Source organism: Meriones unguiculatus, chromosome 11 (genome assembly GCF_030254825.1).
Source record: "Meriones unguiculatus strain TT.TT164.6M chromosome 11, Bangor_MerUng_6.1, whole genome shotgun sequence".
Classification (NCBI taxonomy): Eukaryota; Metazoa; Chordata; class Mammalia; order Rodentia; family Muridae; genus Meriones; species Meriones unguiculatus.
In genome coordinates, this window is record NC_083359.1 from 41,230,120 (window position 1) to 41,245,309 (window position 15,190).

A 15,190-nucleotide genomic window follows, 5' to 3' on the forward strand; every position below is an offset into this window, starting at 1 on the left:
TCCCAGCCTGCTGAGCCGGGTGGATGGGCCTGCTAATCTACCCTGGGGAGGAGTGTTTGGACAATCACAGCCTCGCCATTTAGCAATCAATCTCTGTAGCAAGTGGACACCGCTGCAGAGTGACTAAAACCCAGAGGCTTGTCACCGCAGGAACTGACACCTGTCTCAAAACAGCCCTGGCTGAGGCTGTGCCCTCAGGTGCAGGGACAATGAGCTTCCATCGAGCTGTAGTTTTCTCGAGGTGTCCACTGAGTGTTTAAGAGAGCTAGTGCTGACATGAGGTCAGTCCGGCGGCTGTTTCACTAACAGTCATTTCGCTCGAGGTGACAGGGGCAGCAGGGGAAGGGTCCAACAGTTGCCATATGGAGTCAAATTGCCCCATTTTGGTTTTTGTCTGTTTATAGAAAAATAAGCTTTAAGGATGTTGGCTATTTCACAGGCTTTACTCCTTTTGTAAACCCTCAAGGCAGGCAAATTGCCAGGCCCCGCCCCCAGACCGCCCTAAGAGGAAGAAAGAAAAAGAGAAAGAAAGCGAGAGAGAAAAAGAAAAGAGAGAGGAAGGAAGGAAAGAAGAAAGGAAGGAAGGAAGGAAGGAAGGAAGGAAGGAAGGAAGGAAGGAAGGAAGGAAGGAAGGACGGGAAACCCACCAATCCCCGAGCCCCCTTGAAATCCTATCAATCCTCACCCTGACAAGCTCTGCCCTCCCAAGAAATCCGGTGCCTGCTCAATTCTCTGCTGTTCCTCACTCGAGCAGAGGCGGCCATCCTCCTAGGTTTTTCCCTCCCAATTACTCTCTCATGTGAGGTTTGTAGGGCGGTGTGTCTTTCAAGTATTCCTTGGTTCCTGATTTGCAGGGATACCTTACTTCCCTCTTTTGAGCTGCAACACTTACTAAGGATGTTTACTAAACAGAGTTAATTTACCATTAACACCAACAGTGACTTTAACAGATAGCAACAATGTTTAACAGGCAGAGGTGGGTCTCTGCTCCTTGCCTCCAGGCATCAGGATTCCTGCCCTGAAGCTCCCTACAGGTGGACCTGCCTGCAGGAGAGCAGGAGACAGCGCCCGGGGTGGAGACTCCGCTCTAACAAGATTGCATTTTTCAGGACGCTCCGAGAACTTCCAAGGACCTGCCTCGGGCGAAGAAGGCGAAAATGAGACTTCCCCCAAATCTCTAGCTGGAGGGTTTCCCAGATTGGCCAGCCGCGGGGATTCTCCGTATTTATTGGCCATCCATCCCGGACAGACGGCGTTCCGGAGAGTAAAATGTCCATGCGCTTGCTCCGCGCATGCGCCACCAGTTTTCCCGGCGACCCCCGCGCGAACTTCCGGCGCCGGGAGCTGGCAGGGAGGCTCTGCGCCTGGGCGGCCCTGGGCTGTGTGTGCTGGGGGCGGGACCGGCGCTTCGCGCAGCCGGGCTCCTGCGGACTCGGCGCCCGCGGCGCGGGCCGGAGGGGACACGCTCCTCTGGGCAGGGGCCCGCCGGTGGCTTCTGGCTCTCCGGGTCCGCGGGCAGCGGCGCTGAGCCTGCCGCCCTCGCCGGGCTGCTGGGGACCGTCCCCTTTCCCACGTCCTGCCGAGCGACCCTGGTGAGTCCGGGCCCTCCCTGAGGACACCTCCGCGGTCACTGGAGGATGAGGCAGATGGCTCGTGAAGAGAAGCCTAAATAAAGTGCTTGTGGTAGTGGAGAAGCGTTGGCAACCGTCCGAATGCATCACTCGGGCTGGTTGAGAAACTGGAGCACCCCCATGCCGCGGAAGCTTATAGGTTCACTAATGAAGAAACGTTGCTAGGTGAAAAAAAAAAACCGCAGAATCCAAAGCGTTTGCTTGTAAGATCTCATTTATGTAAAACACACATCAAGCACTTGTCGATTCTGAAGATAACAATTTTCAGTAAAAACACAGGAAAAATTATGACACCTTCATGCATCAGATTATCAGTGAATCAAAAGAAACATTGATATAGTAACATTTCCCTCCTGTTTTAAAGGTTATGTTCATGCTAATTAGACCGTTGAAACAAAAAAGGAGAAAATTTCAAATCCCAGGAGAATATTGTGAGGTAGTAACAACATAAAATACAAATACATGCCATACAGTCAATATAGTTGTGAATAAATGCATAGAATGGTGTCCATAAGGCCTCTAATGCCTGGAGTAAGAGGTTATCTGGAATTTGCAAGCTTTTTTTTGTTGTTGTTTTAACAAAGGTTTTTATTTTGTGTGTTTTGAGTATTTGCCTTCGTGTGTGTAAGTGTATGCAGTGTTCAGGAAGGCAGTAGAAGCCATTGGATACCCTGGAACTGGAATTAGAGATGGCTGTGAGCCTCCGTGGGGATGCTGGAAATTGAATCTGGTGCCTCTGCAAGAGAAATGCATACTCTTAACCACGGAGCCATTTCTCCAGCCCCATAAATTTGTAAGTTTAAATTTGAGAAAAGTGACAGTAGAGGGACTTGAGACAACGTTTTTAATTATACACAATAATTATATATATTTTTGGAGACAGTTCTGCTCCATAGCCCAGACCGATCGACTCTGGGCAGTCCCGCCTTGGTCCCTGCAGATCTGGAGTTACAGACGCACTGCCGTGCCTATACCACTCTACCCTGTGAAAATCTCCAGCATACATACTGGAAAACAGGCCTGAAGAACAGCTGACTAGCCAGGCGTGGTGGCGCACACCTGTAATCCCAGCACTCAGAAGGCAGAGGCAGGCAGGTCTCTGTGAGTTCGAGGCCAGCCTGTCCTACAAAGCAAGTCCAAAAGCAAAGCTATACAGAGAAACCCTGTCTAGAAAACAAGAACAAACAAACAAAAAGAATAGCTGATCATTGGTGGCACATGCCCCCCAGCATTTAGGAGGCAGAGGCAAGAGGATCTCTTGAGTTGGAGGCCAGCCTGGTCTACAGAATGAGTTCCAGCACAGCCAGGGCTACACAAAGCAATCCTGTCTTGGAAAAACAAAGTAAGACAATGGTTTAAAATGTTTTCTCTAGATGCGGTTGTTTTCTTGAATGTGTCTCAGTGTTTCAGCTACACAGAATTCTGTGCATCATCCGCAGAACTGTAGCCTGAGGGAGTCAGAAGATGGGGTTGGGTCCCCTGGAACTAGAGAACTAGAGTTACAGATAGTTGTGAGCCACCATGTGGGTGCAGCAAACCACACCCAGCCTTCAGTGATTCACACACACCCTCCCCACACACACACCAGGGTCTCTTGTATCCTAGGCTGGCTTCAGACTTTCCATGTAGCTGAAGATGACCTCGAATTTCTAATTCTTCTTCCTTCAACCTCTGAGTGCTGGGATTACAAATATGTGCCACCCCCACCCAGTTTAAGCTAGTGCTAGAGGTCACTTAGGCTAGGCCAACAACTGAGCTACACTCACAGCTGCCCAGGGGATCTGTACAGACTGAATAAACATGCTTATTTCTGCTGTTCAGCTTAGAAAGATGCTGTACATGAAGATAAAAATGTGCTCATTTCAGTAGATGCAGTGGTGCTTCCAAATGAGCGAGAGGTTTTGCTGTCAAATGGACCATGAAAAACCCAGCTTCAGGAAGTCAGATGTGGCGATAAAGGATGGTGGGTGTGTATTACTAGTTACACAGTTACACAGAGCACCCATTTCGGTAAAGCCTGAGGAGGCTTTAGAGGCATAGAGTAGGTGCCAGAGCTCCTAGCCTTTCCTCCAGACCAGTGTATTCCACTCTTCCCCAAATACTGTTCTTTTGGTCTTTCCATAGGTGCTTGTGTCCTGATGCCAGCCCAGCTGTCACAGAGGATGCCTCTGGGAATCTGAGGGGTCAGCTCTGGAGCCTCAAGCTAAGGCTGACCAGCCCTGAGCCTTAGGCCAGGGGAATGGCCTCCCCCCAGGAGCTCCACGGCCATGCTCCTGGGGAGGAGGACGAAGGACTTCTGATTGTGAAGGTGGAGGACTGCTCATGGGAACAGGAGCCTGCCCAGCAGGTGGACAGCAGGGACTCAGAAGCCTGCCGCCAGCGCTTCCGTCAGTTCTGCTATAGCGATGTGGGCGGACCACACGAAGCCTTCAGCCAGCTCTGGGAGCTGTGCCACCGCTGGCTGCGGCCCGAGCTGCACAGCAAGGAGCAGATCCTGGAACTGCTGGTGCTGGAGCAGTTCCTGGCCGTGCTGCCCCGGGAGATCCAAGCCCGGGTGCAGACGCAGCACCTCGGGAGCGGCGAGGAAGCCGTCGCTTTGGTGGAGGACATACAGAACCAGTCACTGAAAGCCTGGCCACAGGTGAGGGAGCCGTCCCTTCTCCGGCTAAGAGCCAGAAGAGTAGAGGCCATCTTCATGAAGATGAGTCTCTGGAGGCTCAGCCAGCAGGGGAAATACACAGGATCCCAGTGTACATGAGTCTTAAGTAAATGTAGTCAGTTTTTCATGACTTCATTGGATTTAAAGTGGTTATGGTGCAGAAAGGTTGTATTGTGTTTTTTTTTTGTCTTTTTGTTTTGTTTTGGTTTGGTTTGATTTGGTTTGGTTTTGGTTTCTTAAGACAGAGTTTCTGAATGTAGCCCTGGCTGTCCTGGAACTGGCTCTGTAGACCAGGCTGGCCTTGAACTCACAGAGATCCACCTGCCTCTGCCTCCCTGGCGAGCCCAGAAAGGTTTTACCTCCACACAGCTATTATTGCTGTAGTCAGCGTACAGGGGACAGTAATGAGCGGCAGAGGGGCATGAGAAAGTAGAGCCACCTAAGGGAACCCTGCTCCCGGGAGAACACTTCCTGGTGTCTCATTCTTTTCTGGGCCTCCATTTAATCCCTTCTCCCTATCCAACCCTCAGCCTTCTAAAGGATTAAGCTGTGCCGCCCCACTCTTCCAGCCCGGCCTTTGTGCTGATAGGCATGCTATGGTTCCTGCCCAGGATGAGCCCTCGGAGGTGGGGCCAAAGGCAGCAGTCCAGGGACTCCAAGCCACAGGGCCTCCGCAGAAGGCAGGAGTGCAGCGGCTCCCTTCACCCCCGGAGCAGCCCGGCCACGGTGAGTAGGACTCCAGTCAGCAGTGTGGCTACGGGCTGCAGTTCTTCTCCAGGACTGCCTGAGGGTGACAGGCCCAGGGAGGCCCGTTCTCATGAGCACATGTGTGCATGCATTTGGCATGTATACATGTTGCAAGTGCAGAGGGGGCCGTGCATCCCAGCCCTTGACCCTGGCCTCTGTGAAGCTCTGTTCTTCTCCTTCAGCCCGGCTTCCCACTCTTAAAGAGGGGTGCACAGGAGAGATGCTGGATGTCTGCTCCGCCCCTGCAGTTGATGTGAGTTGGCGGTCCCTTTGTCCTCGAGGAGGGCTTGGTGCGATTGAATGTATACTTTGACCCTTCCTGTCCCCACTCACAGCTGCCTGGGAGACCCGAGCTGGCTCATCTCTCCTCATTCCAAAAACCCGCGGCACTGGGAGACATCCCTTTCTATTTCTCCCGAGAAGAATGGGGCTCCCTGGACCCTGCTCAGCGGGACCTCTTCTGGGACATAAAGAGAGAGAACTCCCGGAATGCTGCCCTCGGTAAGCAGATCTGTTGGCCCCTGTTCTGCTATAATTCTGCTTTTTCTCCCAGGCTTTCCCTGAGTCTCCTCAGCAGCACCTGTGATGTTCAGGTTTCCGGGTCGCTGTGAGTCATGTGACCAACTGACCAGTACGCTCCGTGTGCCAGCTCTGTAGCTCTATGACGAGGGCTTGAAAGGGCATTTTCTCAGTCAGTTCTCAATCTGAAGCTTAGGAGCATCTGCCCCAGACAAAATTCTGAGATTCACTGGGGTTGATGGATCACATCAGCCGCAGAAATGGTCAAAAACAAGAGCCGTAGTTGCACCCTCGTATTTGAAGCCACACCAGGTCAGGCCCTTTCTTGGCATAGATGAGGCCCTGCTCTCATCTTACTTAGCTGACAGCACTCGGTGGGTGGGCTTGGAGTTCCTCCCTGCCCACACCACTGTGTGTTGGCTCTGCAGAGCTGGAGTTTAAGGAATGAGTGACCACAGTAGCTGCACACAGTGGTGCCTTCAGTTCACAGTTAGGCCCACTGTGCTCAGTGGACTGGGAGGGGCCATTGACTTCGGTGGTGGAGAGGGGGCATTGGCACAGGCTAGGGAACAGGTCTTCATGATAGCAAGTGCCTCTGCAGAAAGATGAGCTCGGTTGGTCTCCCTGAGGCCAGCTCAAACTATTGCTCATTTGCTGGCCTTTTATCCTCTTCCCACTTTCTTTTAGAATAAATTTGCATTTTAATATTTTTCTTTTGTGTGCAATGCAGAGAGGGGCATGTGTAGAAGACCAGCTCTCTGGAGTTGTTTTTTTTTTAATAATTTTTAAAAATTTTATTTCTTAATTATGTATACAATGTTCTGGCTGCATGTAGACCTGCACGTTAGAAGAGGACATCAGATCCCATTATAGATGGTTGTGAGCCACTGCGTGGTTGCTGGGAATTGAACTCAGGACCTCTTGAAGAACAGACAGTACCCTTAACCATCTCTCTGGGCCTGGAGTTGGTTTTTCCTTCCACCGTGCATGTTGAGGGGGAGGTGGCAGACGCAGGCTTAGTTATCAGGGTTGGGGGCAAGTGGCTTTACCCACTGACATTGCTCGCCTGTCATCCAGTCACTGTAGATGAGAAGACCTAGACTTGATCTGTCTGAACCTCAAAGCCAAGGAGGTTTCCTTGAGTGCCTTTCTCCAAATCCCCTCCTGGGCCGGAATCAAGGGGGCTAAAGGAGGCTTCTCCCCTTCTTGCAGGTTTGGGACCCAAAAGCCAGGTGGAGAGCGCTCCTGCAGTGGGGACGGTGACAGCGCTGTTGGGACAGGCCGGCTGTGAGAGGACCGTGTCCTGGAAACCCGAGGAAGCCGAGACGGAGGTCTGGGACAGTGAGAACCCGCGGAGGGCGGCGCTGGGCCGGCTGGTGGTGGCTCGGCGGGGGAGGCCGCCCACTCGCAGGCGCCCGTGTCGGGACCTGGCGACGGAGAAGCCGCACAGCTGTGGGCAGTGCGGAAAGCGCTTCCGCTGGGGCTCGGACTTAGCCCGGCACCAGCGCACGCACACGGGCGAGAAGCCACACAAGTGCCCCGAATGTGACAAGAGCTTCCGCAGCTCTTCCGACCTGGCGCGCCACCAGGGCGTGCACACGGGCGAGAAGCCCTTCTCGTGTTCCGAGTGCGGCAAGAGCTTCAGCCGCAGCGCCTACCTGGCCGACCACCAGCGCATCCACACCGGCGAGAAGCCCTTCGGCTGCGGCGAGTGCGGCAAGAGCTTCTCGCTGCGCGCCTACCTGCTGGACCACCGGCGCGTGCACACGGGCGAGCGGCCCTTCGGCTGCGGAGAGTGCGACAAGAGCTTCAAGCAGCGCGCACACCTCATCGCGCACCAGAGCCTGCACGCCAAAATGGCTCAACCCGTGGGGTGAGCCCCCCAGGGGGCCCTGAGCCCCAGGGAAGCGGGTGCTTCCTGTAGCTCTCACGGAACCCCTGCCTTCCCTCCGGGAAGTCTCGGCTCCCCGGGGGCCACTGCCAGCCTGTGGAAGGGACCCAAGCCCCCTCGACTCCGCACTGCCTGCGCCCAGCGTCCTGCCGCCTTGTCTCTCCCCTTCCTGCTCTGGATTTCTCTTCCATTTGATCTCTGGAGCGTCACAGTTTGCTGTTGAGTATCAGGTGGTGTGATGCCTCTGCAGGACCTGGAGTTCCTTCCCAGGACCCTCCAGCCGTGCTCGGCCAGCCCCTCTGTTTCCTACTGCCTCGTGGGTCCATCAGTCCGGCCAAGCCCTCCGCCTTGTCTGCTTGTGCCTTCTAGTGAGAACTGGCCTCCATCCGCAGGCCTGCTGGGTTTCGGCCTTGGGAAGGACCATGGCCTACACCAATGGGGATCTAGGTCCTGGGTTCCATCTCAGCAGCTTCCTGGCCATCACTGCCCCACCCGCTCCAGCCCATGACCACTCTGTCATGCGCTGACCCCAGGGAGCTAGCTGCCTAGTTGTCCTGCTCTGACCCCCAGACACACACTTGCAGGTCTGGAGGTTGGTGGAGGTGGTGGCTGTGGCTGAGGGCTGACGTGGGAGCATGCTCCACGCTCCCTCAGGGGTGTGGCTCTGTACTTAACACTAGCACTCCAGTGGCACTTTGTAGCTGGCCCCTCAAGCACTGTATCTCCATGTTCTTAATCTGTACTGTGTGCAGATTCACATGAACAGGGATGACCATGGACCCTCCAAAAGGGCTCAGCTCAGTGGCTTCAGAGGAGTTTGAATAAACATGGAGTGTTTCCTTTAGGCTGTCATTCGCTAGTGGCTTTTCTAAGGGATGGAAGGTATCTCTGCCTTTTGGCTTGGTCACACTGATGGTTCATGGCGTATGCAGTCACCGGGGGAGGTGCATTCTGGACCTGCAGTCCATAGTCTCACTCTCCTGGGTCAGTCATGCAGCTGTGGTTTGGAAGACGGGGAGCAAGACATGACTTGGAGTCCTTGTCAGGTCCTCCTCCTCTCTCAGTGGTGAAATGAGCAAGAGGCTAAAGTAAGACTGCCTGATGGGATGAGGGGACAGGCCTGCCCGGCGGGGAGCAGATCTCAGCATTGCCCTGTGTGTGCTGTCAGAAAGGCCGGTCAGCCAAAATGAGTCCAGCTGTGATTCCCAGCCAGCCCCCAACATCCCACCTCCCCTGTCCTGGCACAGGCTGGGGCCTGCACCACACTGGCTGTGCTTCTCTAACTCTTGCTGACCCTCTTGGGGCTCGCCTGAGGATGGAGAGAGACAAGATGTCCCTGTCCCTTATTAACTGCTCCATTTGTGCCAGCTTTGTCCCCAGGTGTCTTCCTCGGCTAGGCCCCAGGTTAGCACATCTCTCTTGTGGTCTCAACTATCCCCATTCTCCACAGGAAGCAACCAAGGTCATACTGTTGATCAAGCAGGTCCCAGTCAGCTAGCTATTCCTGCCTTGTGAGCTCTGCACTGTTGTGTCCCAGGCTTTGTGCACAGGCACGTGAAGGAGGAAAGGGTGAAAGGGATGCTGGGGACAGCACGAGGGCTTTTTTAGTGCTGGCAGCTGCCTCCTGAGGGAGACGCTCAGGTGTAACAAGATCAGATGGGAGCATGGGCCAAGGGCTAAGAATAGAATTGAGCTCAGGCCATGGCTCAGGTGGGGATGTACCACTGCCAGCTGTGAAGCAGTCAGCCAGAGCCAGGGAAGGGAGCTGGGCCGGGGAAGCAGAGCCTAGTGTTCTAAGGGCAGAGTCCAGATTGGATCATAAGCAGTTGATAGGAGAGGGCAAGGCTCAGGCCTCAAGGTCCTGGGAACCAGAGCCAGGCAAGAAGCTCTGGGCTTGGAGGAAGCCCCACCTGGTTCTCATGGCCTTCCTTGTGTCTGGGACCCTGTGGGCATCTGCACAGCTGGCGGATGCTTGGGACAGCCTGGGGAGAAAGGTAGCGAGAACTCTACTTGGCCCAGCCCGATCCCAACACTCAGCTGGGTCCCAGCCCAGCCCAGCTCTGATTTTCCTTCCCCAGGGGAAATACAGTGTGCAGGGATCAAGGGTAGCCTTGGTACTCAGCAGCCCTGGGGTGTCTGCCACTGCAGCTGCTGCCCTGGATGGTGTGTCCCAGGCCCTGGGCTTTGAAACCTGTGAGAAGAGGGTGGTCCCGGTACAGGTGAGCGTTTGTAACCAGCCCTCAGCGACAGCAGTCACTTTCAGCCGGGGCCGCACCAGACTTTGCCTCTTTCTCCTAGAGCTTCCTTGAGGAGCTGAGAGTGTTCCGGGAGCAGCTGGATGTCCGGAGGGCTGCTGTGGGCTGTGCCCTCGTGGTCTTGATGGCCCCCAGTGGGCAGCTGAGGCAGCCACAGCTGCTGGTCAAGGAGCTGAGTCACTGTGGGGCCCTGCAGGGCCGCCCCAAAATCTTCCTGTTACTACTCTCTAGTGGCCTCAAGTGTGAGTGGTGGGGCAGTGACCCCGGTTCTGGGAGGAAGAAGTGGGGCGGTGTATGAACAGGGAAGCTGGGAGCTTCTGTCCTACCTACACAGTCCTGTGGCGCTTCCCCACCAGCAGCCCGGGAGCCTGCTGCTTTCCTCGCGGCTCTGGGGGAAATCTGCAGCCAACACCCTCACTGGTCACTGCTGCAGCTGCTGACGGAGGTGGGTGACCCAGAGGAAGGGAAGGCTGGCCCTTTGTCTCCCCGGTTCCCCAGAGCCACTCACACGGAAATGTATTCACGCTCTGTTGCAAACCTGGATAAGCTACACGCATACACGGGCTCTGCAGGTCATGCCGTCTTCCCAGCTTCCTTTCCACACCATGTCTCTGCCCAGAGTGTTCCCTCGGTGTGCCATGCCCTCCCCACTGGCTTGGCCAGTCTCACTGCCAGCAGTGGTACCCTTCCTTGTCTTCCTCGTGCTGCTGGTACCTACAGTGAGACGTCCAGCCTCGCCCTTTGACACTCATGTGGGCAGTGGCTGCTGCCCTGGTTCTACTGAAGAGCCCTGCTGGCTGATAGGCTCAGGTTCCGTCCTGAGGTTTGAGCGTCTTGCCGGTAGTTCAGTGGTGACTGAGTGGCCTCAAAGTGAGAGCCACGGGCCCCAGCTCAGCTCCGTGGCTCTCAGCCTAGCACCTCTCCAGGTAATGCCACCTTGGGAGCCCTTCTCCACAGAGTTACTCCCCTCCAGGGAGGTCCTGCCTCTGTGTGGTTAATCCCTAGGGTGAGATAGTGAACTTGAGGATCAGTCAGAACTAGGTCTTGCTTAAGTCCATCCAGACCTTGCTGTTCTCTTCCTCCCTGGCATGTGAGCTCCAAAGTTTCCCCTGGAGCCAAGATCCTGACCCTCTGCTTGGGTTGCTGTCCCTCCCCCTGACCCCTAACAGGGCCCTTCTCTGAGGGGTCCTTGGGCCCTGCCTTCCTAGCTCTTTTGCAGAGTGGCGGAAGAGGCTGCTGGGAACACCCACTGCCCAGTCTTTAGGACCTCCCTTCGGGGGAGCCTGTGTTTGGGAGCTATGGATCCCTGGAGGCCAGAGGTGAGGGGCAGGGAGGGAGTCCAGTCCTGTGTCTGCAGGCTGGGTGAAGGCGGAGGGAGATACAAACGGAGGAGAGGAAAAACTGGGCCCCCCCCCCCCCCGGCCCACTGTGTGTCCTAACCTCCTGTACAGTCCGACCCCGGACCAAGAGCACAGTATGACCTGTCTGGAACCAGGGCCGCCCTCCTTCTGGCTGTGACTCAAGACCGGCCAGGGGCACAGCATGACGTGGCAGCACTCAGGGACCTGTGCCAGGCCTTGGGCTTCAAGGTCACCCTGAGGACAGACCCTTCAGCTCAGGTTGGAGGAAGCCCCAAGCGAGGTGTTTAGAAGGAAGGGTACCCCGCCCCCAGGAGCCTGGAGCTTCCTGGGTTTCTCTCACATCCCAGGCAGGAAGTACATCTATACGTCTAGCCTCTGACTTCCTGCTGTCACTGGGAAATGAGACAGTCATTTCCCTGCCTTGGGAAGGGTGCTCTCCAAGGCAGAGGCCGGAGAAGTTCCCCCAGCCCCATGGATGGAAGCCAGGGGCTGGTTCAGACCTTGACCTTACCACTCCAGGCCTTCTGGGAGGAGCTGGTTCAGTTCCGGGAAAAGCTAGACACTCACAAGGAGCCTGTGAGCTGTGCCCTGGTGGCCCTGATGGCCCATGGGGGGCCACAGGGGCAGCTGCTGGGGGCTGATGGTCGAGAAGTGCAGCCAGAGCTGTTGGTCGGGGAGCTGAGCTGCTGCCGTGCACTGCGGGGCTGCCCCAAGATCTTCCTGCTGCAGGCCTGCCGTGGGGGTAAGAGGCCCCGCCTCCAGCCTCCACACCCACCCTGGCACTTCTCTGCCAGCCTTGGCCTCCCACCTTTCCCACCCACCTCCTCCAAGAAGCCTGCACACTGGCCTTTCCCCCTGCCCTTCTCCAGCCTCCCCTTGAGTCAACCCCACAAACTTGAGCCCGTATGAATATTGGCAGCCCTGCAAGCCTGCCCCACTGTTTCCATGGAGTCTGGATCACCCAGAGCTATCCTGAGGCTCCCATGAGTAAAAGCATTTGCCTCCTCCTCCAGAGAACAGGGACCCTGGTGTGGGGCCAAGAGCTCTCCCATGGTACTGGCGCTGGCTGAGAGCACCCCCAGTGCTCCCTACCCACGCAGATGTCCTCCAGGTCCATGCTGATTTTTCAGGTGGGTCCGCCTGTCCACTAGAGCCCGGCATGCTAGTGGTGGGGATCATTCAAGGCATACTTCCAGGACTGTGAGCTTGGGTTCTGCTGTCACCTCTGCTCCCTCTTCACTAAGACTCAGGGAGGAAATGTCTCCTTAAGCTGGGAGCGACTCAGAGGCTTCTCTGCTCCTCCCTGAGCCTGGCAATTTGGAGTTAGCAAGGGGAACTAGCTAATTCAGAGGCTCCAGCCTGAATGCTGTAAGGCTTGCGGTTTTCCTGCCTTGAGCTCTTTCCACTGCCCACTGCTGCCTCTGAACCAGAGATGACAAGACCCTCGGGCAGGTGGAGTCGGGATGCTGGTAACGGGAACCAACTCTTTTTGCAGGCAGCTCTAGCTCCACTCCAGGGAGCTCTGGCCAAGCAGACATCCTTACAGTCTATGCAGCTGCGGAGGGTAAGGGGCTTGTGGTTGTTGCCTGCCTAGTTTCCTGCCCTAAGACCTGAGTGACGCACCAGCCCAGCTGTAGTTAGGACACCTTCCTCCTATAGTTTAGTCTTTACAGTCAGAGTAACAACAGGAGGCTCCTGTCAAGTGCTCCCTGTGCCCAGCACTTGCATAAGCTCTTCCAGGACAGGCCTCAGACCCCTGTCCACTGCTTGGTACCTAGCAATTCCACAGAAAATGTCTGTTCTACATTGATTCTTCCCACACATAGCTCTACAAATACCAGCAACTTCTTCCTGATGCAAGGAGCCCCTGACCCTGCTCTGGTCAGAAGCCAGATACCCAGAATGCTCTCTGCTTTTCCTCCTCTCTCCTTCCACCCACATTCCTCCTCCACCCCACCTCCCGGGTTGGGATGCAGAGCACAACAGCTCAAGACTGACCCTCTGGCCCCATCCCCTGACCTAGGCTGTGTGGCCTATCGGGATGAAAAGGGCTCGGACTTTGTCCAGACGCTGGTGGAGGTCATCAGAGCCAACGCTGGAGGAGATCTCCTCGAGCTGCTGACTGAGGTGTGAGGAGTGGGGACAGGGAACCCAGAAAGAAGGGCTGAACTGGTGGTAGGGTGCCTGTTACCTCCCATTTAACCCAGGGAAAGGAGAAGGCTCTCCCTCCGTTCCTCCATCCCTCCCTCCCTCGCCATCCCTCACAATAAACACCTTTATTATGGGGGGGGGGGGGTGAGCCCTTGCCCTCACAGTATGAGGTGATCAAACACACAGCACACTGGTCAGAGGAACTCAGCAGCAGTCATTCCTCGAATACACTAAAGCTCAGAAGAGAGGAACCGGAAGCCCACAGGGGTAGGGGGCGATGTAGGGCGGAGCAGAAAGGCCCAGCAGGGTGAGAAGCAAGGAACACAGGTTAGATCTTTGGGTCCCAAGAGCCAGGCAGTCATGGCGGGGCAGGATCCCACAGTTCGAGGCCAGCCTGGGGACACATAGTGAGGAGACTTTCAGAAAGCAACCAGCTCCCCACAAGGAAACCACCAGCAAAGACGGGTGTGCCAGCCCGAGCCCGGCCGGGCCTAGCCGAGTGTCGCCCCTCAGGTCAACAGGCGGGTGTGCGAGCTGGACGTGCTGGGGCCGGACAGTGAGGAGCTGCGCAAGGCTTGCCTGGAAATCCGCAGCTCGCTCCGGCGCGGGCTGCGTTTGAAGGACTGACCGCGCTCCCGCCTCCCCCACAGCCTCTCCTCAGGCCCTGCGGGAGTCCAGCGCGCGCCATAAACACGCGTTCCCGGTCGCGGCGCCCCGGAAAGGGCTCCTCCTGACATCCGAGACGCCGAGGGGAGCCACGGGGGCTGCAGACCGGACGGGGCGGGACGCGCGCACGGGCTGCCCTGGAGGCTGCGGGGAGGCCGAGCACGCGGAGGGGAGACCGGGAGGCCAGCCGCTAGGTCCGGAGGGCCGCCCACTGCCCAGCAGGCCTACGCTGGCCCACACTCCTGCTGCCTCCCCAGCAGCTCACTCCAGTCAGCTCGGCGGGCAGAACCTCTCCAGCTGAAGCATGCGCAGTGGGCGCTTGAGCTGGCCTTATGGAGAGAGCTAAGCACAAAGCTGGCGTGGGGCCGCGTGGCCTAATGGATAAGGCGTCTGATTCCGGATCAGAAGATTGGGGGTTCGAGTCCCTTCGTGGTCGCTGCACGTGTTTGTTTTTCTGAACCGCGTTTCAAAATTTTCCCGTTTTCGGGTTTACTTTCCTCCCCACCCGCCTTTCCTTTTCCCACTGCCGACTCCCGGACGACAAGAAAGGGAGTCCCTCCACGCTCGTATCGCTGCGTCTAGCTCACGCCAGGCTCGTGTGTACACGAGCCGAGGAAAGGGAAGGAACGGAGACGCCGGAGTGGAGCTCCACTGAGGGGATTCCGCCCAGGGAAACCTCCTTCACCCGCAGCTCCCAGGGGGCCAGCTCTCGGGACGGGCGTGGCGCAGTCGGTGCCCCTTAGTGTGACAGCCGCGCCTTTCCAGACCTCCGGGGCGGGCGCTGGCTGCGGGGCGCGAGGCCGGAACCACGCGCGAGCAGCTCGAGGGCACCCCCGGAAGAGGCAGACGGGCGGGACGTCCGTCTCGTTCCGTCGTCCGCCCCGGTGGCCTAATGGATAAGGCATTGGCCTCCTAAGCCAGGGATTGTGGGTTCGAGTCCCACCCGGGGTAAAAAGCCAGCGTTTTGGGACCCTTTAAATACCTGGAAAGTAGAAGCTAAAATGGAGAAGCAGCTGTTGGGAATGAGAAGGGGTTTTATATAATAGACAATCGTGTCTTGACCTCAAATAAGTTTAAAATTATCATTTCAAGGCAACATTTTGTTTCCAAATAAATAACGTTTTCGTATGATTTCACTTCAACTATTATGTCATTTTACTTTTATTTACTTATTTATTTTGGTTATTAAGACAGGGTTTCTCTGTGTAGCCTTGGCTGTCCTGGAACTCACTCTGCAGACTAGGCTGACCTCTAACTCTGAAATCCGCCTGCCTCTGCCTGAGGCTTAAAGTGGAGAGCTGGGATCAAAG

General features: G+C 56.2%; 2 protein-coding genes and 2 non-coding genes across 12 annotated transcripts; all 4 read left to right on the plus strand.

Moving 5' to 3' along the window:
• The first annotated feature begins 1,342 nt into the window (after positions 1 to 1,342).
• Positions 1,343 to 8,291, plus strand: Znf213 (zinc finger protein 213). 6 transcript variants are annotated; one of them, XM_060364055.1, is made up of 7 exons: positions 1,343 to 1,592; positions 2,239 to 2,424; positions 3,756 to 4,272; positions 4,821 to 5,016; positions 5,220 to 5,290; positions 5,373 to 5,538; positions 6,769 to 8,291. In XM_060364055.1, the coding sequence occupies exons 3-7, from the start codon at positions 3,871 to 3,873 to the stop codon at positions 7,431 to 7,433; spliced, it is 1,500 nt and encodes a 499-aa protein (XP_060220038.1). In that variant the 5' UTR covers positions 1,343 to 1,592; positions 2,239 to 2,424; positions 3,756 to 3,870; the 3' UTR covers positions 7,434 to 8,291. The 6 variants fall into 6 exon arrangements, with proteins under 6 accessions (XP_060220038.1, XP_021488116.1, XP_021488118.1 ...); XM_021632441.2 differs by lacking the exon at positions 2,239 to 2,424; XM_021632443.2 differs by lacking the exon at positions 2,239 to 2,424 and having other exon boundaries at positions 4,860 to 5,016.
• Positions 8,292 to 9,290: 999 nt separating this feature from the next.
• LOC110545929 (caspase-14-like) lies at positions 9,291 to 15,022 on the plus strand. Of its 4 annotated transcripts, none has more exons than XM_060364059.1 (11): positions 9,291 to 9,441; positions 9,526 to 9,666; positions 9,746 to 9,944; positions 10,059 to 10,147; positions 10,911 to 11,021; positions 11,154 to 11,321; positions 11,583 to 11,805; positions 12,077 to 12,193; positions 12,559 to 12,627; positions 13,087 to 13,190; positions 13,728 to 15,022. In XM_060364059.1, the coding sequence occupies exons 1-11, from the start codon at positions 9,367 to 9,369 to the stop codon at positions 13,839 to 13,841; spliced, it is 1,410 nt and encodes a 469-aa protein (XP_060220042.1). In that variant the 5' UTR covers positions 9,291 to 9,366; the 3' UTR covers positions 13,842 to 15,022. The 4 variants fall into 4 exon arrangements, with proteins under 4 accessions (XP_060220042.1, XP_060220043.1, XP_060220044.1 ...); XM_060364060.1 differs by having other exon boundaries at positions 10,062 to 10,147; XM_060364062.1 differs by having other exon boundaries at positions 9,292 to 9,441; positions 9,596 to 9,666.
• Positions 14,244 to 14,316, plus strand: Trnar-ccg (transfer RNA arginine (anticodon CCG)). The gene has a single exon. It is a non-coding gene; the product is annotated as a tRNA-Arg (tRNA).
• Trnar-ccu (transfer RNA arginine (anticodon CCU)) lies at positions 14,759 to 14,831 on the plus strand. Its single transcript has one exon. It is a non-coding gene; the product is annotated as a tRNA-Arg (tRNA).
• Positions 15,023 to 15,190: the final 168 nt, after the last annotated feature.

What these genes read in the sequence shown, in the direction of transcription:
- LOC110545929 (XM_060364059.1), top strand. Translation starts at nt 9,367, where the DNA reads ATGGCCTTCCTTGTGTCTGGGACCCTGTGGGCATCTGCACAGCTGGCG. An exon ending in GGACAGACCCTTCAGCTCAG is followed by an intron (nt 11,322 to 11,582) that starts GTTGGAGGAAGC and finishes TTACCACTCCAG; the next exon opens with GCCTTCTGGGAGGAGCTGGT. An exon ending in GGTCCATGCTGATTTTTCAG is followed by an intron (nt 12,194 to 12,558) that starts GTGGGTCCGCCT and finishes CTCTTTTTGCAG; the next exon opens with GCAGCTCTAGCTCCACTCCA.
- Znf213 (XM_060364055.1), top strand. Translation starts at nt 3,871, where the DNA reads ATGGCCTCCCCCCAGGAGCTCCACGGCCATGCTCCTGGGGAGGAGGAC. An exon ending in CCCGGAGCAGCCCGGCCACG is followed by an intron (nt 5,017 to 5,219) that starts GTGAGTAGGACT and finishes CTTCTCCTTCAG; the next exon opens with CCCGGCTTCCCACTCTTAAA. An exon ending in GCTCCGCCCCTGCAGTTGAT is followed by an intron (nt 5,291 to 5,372) that starts GTGAGTTGGCGG and finishes CCCCACTCACAG; the next exon opens with CTGCCTGGGAGACCCGAGCT.